Here is a 7,447-nt window from a genome sequence, read left to right as displayed (position 1 = left end):
ATATATATATATATATATATATATATATATATATATATATATATATATTCTATTTAATCTGAGAAAGGGATTGTTTGACTACAAGATAATAAATCATGCTTTTTTTATCAACGTCTTGACTCTAGACATAGTTACAAATGCTTGTCTGTAATTTATGTTTGGAAAAAATAATCTTTACAATTTACATTTTCCAAGAGCTGACCTTAAAAAGTCGCTACCTTTGCCTTTTTGAATGCATTTTTTTAAAGCGGTATTCATAAACTAACATTATGTGGGAAACAGACGCATTATTTTGAAGTCATGATGTAGTTTTAACTCTTCCCTTTCACAATAAAAGGTTATTTAAATGGAACTTTGTTCTATTTTTTTCTATAGATTGATATTCACCGTAAGTATTCACAGAACAAAGCATAATTATTGTTCTTTTTATGCAGTTAATATTAAAAAAAATCCACACAGTCAGCAGGGGGAATATAGGAGAAACAGCCAGGATATGTTACCAGTAAGCTGAGCTCTAAGAATTTAATTCACTCATTCTCTTATTTACTCACCAACATAGAGTTCAAAACTCTAAGGTAACAACATCTCTAAATAACTTCATTATTTTAATTTTGTTCTATTTCCTGTTATGAAACATGTCTCGTTCAGACGCTAATTTTTTATTTTATTTCCTCGTTTGTCTTTACTTTAAAAAGCAACTCATTCATTCATTCGCTCTCTCACGGACCAAACGTCGCCCAAAGCTGCTCTGCTTTCCATACTACTTCCCTGTTTGTTCTTGAAACAGAACTCGTTACATTATCCAACCATGTTTTACTTCCTCATGAAAGCTTCTCACAGAAGGTTGGTGATGAAAAGGCAAAACAAAATGCAAAGCAGAGCTTCATGAGAGTCCAGATGGACATTTTGCTTCCTTCTCTCTTCTCAGAGGTCTTGTTTTTTAGCTGTAGCATTTGAATAGTTAAATACTGACATATTTATAATCCCTAATGGAAAGTTTTCAGATGTTTATGTCAATAACCTCTTTGTTCTGACTCAAGATACAGTGTTATGTTTTGGGAAATTAATCTCGATTAATAATAAAAGTGCATTTTAAAGAAGGTTGAAGACGACAGAAATTATGCAGCCAATGAGTTTTAATATTATCTTGTTAAATTGATACTTTTTTAATTGAATTTCTTTGTTAATTTGTATCTTCAACGGGGTAAATATATGAGCAGTATAGAGTAATGTGCAAAATGTATAGAACATCATATAGAGTAGGATATTTTTCTGAATATTTACTGTTTACATTTCTCAATGGAAACATTCTTCAAGCCACCATTATAATCTTTATCGCTACTGAGGGTTTCATATCAACATACCCAAACTCTCCAAAGTTTGTTCCACTATTTAAAATCTTTTATTATTCTTAGCCCTCTGGCTTTGTTAAGGGATGAGGTCTGGCTGGTTTCCACTGACACCGCGTGCGCTCTTACGAGACTTTTGTGTGTGTGTGGTTTCGGGAACTGACGCTCTGACAGGACAACCCCATCGCTTCCCTTTTGTTCGACCGTGAAATCTGCTGCGCTCCTCCTGAGCATTAGGCTTCGACTCTGGGAGGTTTGAAGAACATTTGTAAATATTATATTAATGCTTCACGGCTTGTAGTAACCTAATATAAGCAGCAATAATAACATGGTTGCCATGTAAAAAATGAAATCCACATTGTGGTCAAAATTTTCCTCTTCCCAATTTCAACTCAAAAAGATCATCTCTCATCTCGCCAGGTTCCATGACTCTGTGCTGTGCTACATTTATTAACTAGTTCAAATTTATGTAACTAATTTGTATTCAAATATATCAAGAGCTTACATAAAAAAATACATAGTAAAAACTTAATAAATAAACCAGTAAATTTTTAGGTAAGTATTTATTGTTTTTTCTCCTTTCAAACATACTTAAACAAGATATTTTATGATAGTGACCAATAAAAGAAGAGCAGCTTGAGAAAAATACAAACAGTAGAAATCAGAACATCAGATCTTTTTCAATTTAATGAATCTTTCATTAGGATTAGGTTAGGATAGACTTTACCATTTTGCTTGGGTAAAAATAATTTACATATGAATAAAACAAAAACAAAATACAAGCTACTATTTTCAATCATTTCATTGTGATACTGTCACTTGTCAGCATTCACACTTATTCTCCTCGCGTATTCTTAGAACAGATGAAGTTAAATTTCTCAGTATCATTTTTTTTAAACCATAGGTGTTTTCCTCCTTTCTCCATGGCTCCAGACATGTCACAGTCGTCCATCGGTTCATTTTGGGCCGAGTTGTTGTAACGGACCTCCTCGTCACTGACCCAGAACCACAAATCCAGAGTGCAGGCGTAGCTCAGTCCAATCCAGACATAATCAGTCGATGCCTCCTTGACTTTCTTCTCGATCCATCTCTGATCACCCATGTTGGTGATGGTGACCAGGTCATGGTGGTGATCTCTGCAGTGGTTCAAGGCGTCTTCCCAGGTTTTACTATCTTTTACCAGGACCACGTTATCTGTTGAAATAGGAAATAAAAATCTGTAGCTTTATTCAAGTCTTAATTGTGGACTCATTCATCAATGCAGCAGAGTAAGAAAGTCTATGTAATATCTGTTTATCACAAAACATTAAAATATCATCAAGTACAAAGCAAAAAGTAAGAGAAACAATCAAGTTTGTCTTTCATGAATAAATCATAGTATGAGCTCTTTAGCTTATGATCAGACTTCAATTTTATTTTTAAATTTATATTTAGATATACGTAGATGTTGCCAGACTATTTCTGGAAAATTGTCAATAGCAAAGAAGAGCTTAGTTTTAGGATTCACAAGATTTTGGGGTGTGCTGTGGTGGCACAGGGGTTCAGCACAACCCATGTATGGAGGCCTTAACCCTCAACGCTGCAGGTTCAACTCCAACCTTTGCCACATGTCTTTCCTCATCTCTCATTGCCAACTTTCCTGTTAATTAGCTATCAAATAAAAGCCACCAGAGCCAATACAACCTTTAAAAAAAGGATTTTGAAGAATCACAATTTTAATGCAAAGAAAAATAAAAACAAAGTCAAATCCTGCATTCTGTATGTATGCTACTAATAAAAATCAGAGAGGGTTACTTTAGAGAATGATAAACATGCTAAGTGACTCCTTTTAAACATTCCTGTTGTTTTTGTTTTATATTGTTTTATGTTTTAGAGAAAAACAATCAAACTGATTCTTTTTTGGACAAATTAGATCTTACTTACAAATCTTTACACAGTAGTATACAATTACAAAGTGAAATCTTTGTTGATCCTAAATTGAGTTTCAAATAATTTTTTTCTCTTTTAGGCATTTTTATTCAATGTTTTATTTTTAGAGTTTTGTAAGAACAACTTACCATCATAACAGAGGAAGGGTTTTCTTTCATCACAGTTCTCATTCTTCCATCTGCCTCCATCATCAAACACAGTCATGGCACATTGACCACTGTTGATTTTCTGATTATTAAACTTCAGATTCCAGTGTCTGAAGGAGGAACTGTTTCCATCTGACCACATCCAGGTGTCACTAAACAGACCAGTAAAGATGTATCTTGAATTTGCAGTCGCTAAATTTAACCCCTTGTTCACTTCTCCATCCTGTAGCTGCTTCAATCCACTGATCAGGTCTGTGTGTTTCTGTCTACAGTAACTCTGAGCTTCTGTCCAGTTCTTTGATTCATAAATCAAGTGATATTTCTGTGATGAATCATTTTCTGTGAAATTAACAAGTCAGAGCTCAAAACACTTTCATATGTAAGTTTTAATACAGACATGAATGAGAGGATTTAGAATAACAGAGGACTGTTGTCTCACCGCTATAGCAGAGAAAATTATGCTTTTCATTACAGGATAAATCTCCCCACTTGGAAAAAAGATCAGATTCTTTCCATGTTATCCCACATTTTTGGCCTCCAGCTCCCTTATTATTTGGTTCATCTTTTGCCCATTTTGTCTCTCTTTCATTGAACTCCACTCCAGGCAGAGACCAGTGCCATGATCTCTGTGCATTTGTTTGATCATACAGACCAATCCAAGCTTCCTTTATATCTCCTAGTGAGACACTGATGAGTCTCTTCATGTCCTTCATGTTAGTCACTGTGGCCAGGTCAGTGTGTTTCTGACTGCAATACTGCTGAGCTTCTTTCCAAGTTTTTTCCTCGTTAACATAGTGATACTGATAGAGCTGACAAACCATCAGATGATTCTGAGCTAAAGAGAAAACAAAAACAAACTTGCTTTGAGTTATTCAGTCACATCATCAGCTTTATGTTAACCAGAATAAGACTTTTCTTGTGTCCCCATCCAATTATTGTATGAGAGCACATTAAATTACAATGACTTTAGATAAAATCTCAAAAATAATATTTATGTATGAGCTTACCTATCACAGTAAGAAGAAACAGATTCCACTGCATATTTACTTTGTCTGTTTTGCTTAGTGATGAACACTAAAAAAAAAGAAAAGAAAAAACAAAAGAAAATCATAAATGTGATTTCCAGAATCCCTTCCTAATATCATATCTACATACAATGTTATAAAAGACAAACTTACATCTGGTTATGTCCGTTCACATGGATGCTAGATGATTGATGTTTGGTTGTAGACCGTCCTCAGTGAAATGCTCAGTGCCTGACACCGGTCTCTTGTTTTAGCACCTAGACTCTATTTGAATATTCAAACCACAACCTAACCTGATATGCTGATGTTTACATCCTGTAATACAATACTACTGTCACGCCATAGGTAGATCAATGTCAGCTTAGATTCCATTAATAATTTTCCAAAACATTGATTTTGTTCTTAAAAGTATTGTTTTCATCATTGTCTGACTGGCCACTGCAAGATAATATCATTTTTCAACATCAGTCGATCCAAGTTATATTGTTCCAGTTTAATATCGCTGTAAACATTTAGTGGGGCAACAAAGAAATTCAAAAAGTTGTTTGACTTTAGCATAAAAAAGTTAATTACACTTTAAATGGAATTTCATTGTATTTAGATTGAACTTGATTTTACTAAGTGCAAAATAGGTTGCTTGAAAATGGCACACTAAAAGTTCATTTTAATATTTTTAAAGTAGGTTATACTTAGTACATTGATTTTTAGTATTTTTCATCTGGGATGATTCTGACAGCAAATGTAGTTCCAGTAGCAGGTTGGACATAAACACAAGAAAAGTAGACATGCTAATGTTTTTTATTCTCAGTTTGATATTTATAAAGTATATGAACAGTTGATGTTCTGGTTGAAAAAGTTGTTTTACAAATAGAAACAAGTGATATTAGTAAGGTCAATACTGACTTTTTTATTCCCAAATAAAAATATAGCCATTCACTATAGCAGCTGAAACTTGTTTTTATTGTGGAAAAAAATACACATCAGTCAGGACAGGTTGTGTGAATCATGGAAGAACCCTGAAGCCATGGTAACTGAGCTGTAACCATGACGATCAGTCTGCAGGTTCAAGGTTCTTCTGGTGTTCTTCCTGATCAGCCTAACAATGGCTGATCAGGACCTGCTGCCTGATGGCGTCGATGGGCCGTCGCCATTCATGTACAGAAACACACAGCAGGAAACGCATGCAAAGCTGAAAGAGGAAACCCAGAGCACTTCAGTGTTTACAGCGAACCAGAGTTTCAGTTCTTTTCATTCCTAATTTTACTACACCGATAGATCCTAACTGGGGTTTAAAAAGCTACAAGGATCAAATGTACATCTGTTTAATTTAGCTTGTACTGGTTTAAAAGAATGAGAAAGTTTATAAAGCACCAAAAACCTAAAGGAAATTTGGTTCATCAAACAATGTTAATATTTAAAATAAAAACAATGATAAAGGATTCATCAAAACAAAAACAAAAAATTCCTCTCTGAATGTTTCAACTCGTTCCATATTTGATGTTGTTTTATTTAGCCTCCCGTCCAGCTGCGTCTCTCTCAGTGAGTCCTGACAGAGAGCAACACTTCACCTCTGCTGTGGCATTTCTGACATGAACCTTACCAAGATATTTTTGAAGTAAAAATATTTGGTCAGTTAAAACTAGAGAGTTGTCACCATAAACAACATTGTTTCCTCTAACTCTAAACATTTTTGTCCTAATTCAAGAACTGGAAAAACTAGCGTACTGCCTCCCTCTTCTTCATTTTTATTTAAATGCGATATAATATGTGTAACTGTAGTGTAAGCAAATGGTTGTTATTAATGCCAAGTAAAAGGCGTGTAAAACACAAAAGCATTTAGATAAAACTTCCATGTATGTTCAATCACATGCTGCAATATATTGTCATAACTATTCCAGCATACAGTAGCTGGTCCGGTAAAGGCAATGTGACATGTTACACAAGACCCTGTTAGCGAAGCGCTAATGTCTAGAAAAAAGCTCATTTAGCTTTGGTGCAATAACAATAGACGTAAGAATGAAATATTAACATATGCAATTATGACATAAGTGACTGTATCTGACTGACTTCATGTGTTTTAGGATAATCCAGTCAGTGATCACTGATCAGGGGCTCATCTAAAAATCAACCAGACTGTAAACAATGACTATCCCCAGTCATTTTTATATATATATATTCAAAAGATTTAGTAATTTAAATTAAACAAAAAAATGTTAATCATAGTCACAGAGCAGTTAAATTGCAACAGGAGTTTTAATTCAGCAGACGGATTCCAGATATGAAACGTTTTTTTTTTTGTCCCAGATGAAGATGAAGCCGGTGACGTCACTTACACTCACAAAAACACCAAACAGAAAACTAAGTCCTCCAACACATTATGCTGCCTTTGATTTTGGCTAAGTACGTTTGAATACGTTTTTAATTTTACTGTATCAACAGGGAGGCATCATGGCCCACAAGAGGGCGCTGTTTACTGTGAGGACAGCAGCAGCAGGATGCCAGCAGCAATAGTGTGCAATAAAATATGACTTATCATTGAATAATTTACATCAATTGATATGTTGTCATTTAATAGTGTAGTTTGGCCTTTACTAAAGGAATAGTGATTTTTTTTGCCTCTTTGCTTTGACATTATTTTTTATTACATGTATTCTCTTTCTCTCCATTTACATGAGTTTTGAGTCCAGCAGCAGCTGATGCTAAAATATAAAAGTATGTATATAAATGAAGAAAACAAAATACATATAAGATCACTTTACAGATGCTATTATTTCACTAGTCAGTGATTTGTTTATATAAACCAGAGCAAACCATTTTATTAAAACATCTTTTTGTTTTCTACCTAAACACTGGACTTTTGTTCTTATTTATCGAACATGTTGACTCAGTACTGTTTTTTTTTTTAGAAATAACATATTCTGATAAGAAAAATACAAAAACATTTATGAATGCTAATTTTTGTTTCTCCTAAAATTCATTACTAAAATGCTGCACTAAA

At 34.0% G+C, this 7,447-nt stretch overlaps 1 protein-coding gene across 1 annotated transcript in view; it reads right to left on the bottom strand.

Annotated features, from left to right (window-relative positions):
- Positions 1-1,902: 1,902 nt before the first annotated feature.
- Positions 1,903-7,447, bottom strand: part of LOC106937866 (C-type mannose receptor 2-like) — a 12,422-nt gene continuing 6,877 nt past the window's right edge. The window contains exons 3-5 of the mRNA XM_015019594.1: positions 3,864-4,259; positions 3,407-3,763; positions 1,903-2,543 (exon numbers count right to left, since the gene is read on the bottom strand). Coding sequence (XP_014875080.1) covers positions 2,185-2,543; positions 3,407-3,763; positions 3,864-4,259 — 1,112 coding nt within the window. The 3' untranslated portion in view covers positions 1,903-2,184. The remainder of the gene's footprint in view (positions 2,544-3,406; positions 3,764-3,863; positions 4,260-7,447) is intronic.

Source organism: Poecilia latipinna, unplaced genomic scaffold, assembly GCF_001443285.1.
Source record: "Poecilia latipinna isolate Pla-1442-1.1 unplaced genomic scaffold, P_latipinna-1.0 Scaffold2455, whole genome shotgun sequence".
Taxonomy (NCBI): Eukaryota; Metazoa; Chordata; class Actinopteri; order Cyprinodontiformes; family Poeciliidae; genus Poecilia; species Poecilia latipinna.
The sequence above is the reverse complement of the archived record's forward strand: the minus strand, read 5'-3'. Positions and strand labels throughout refer to the sequence as shown.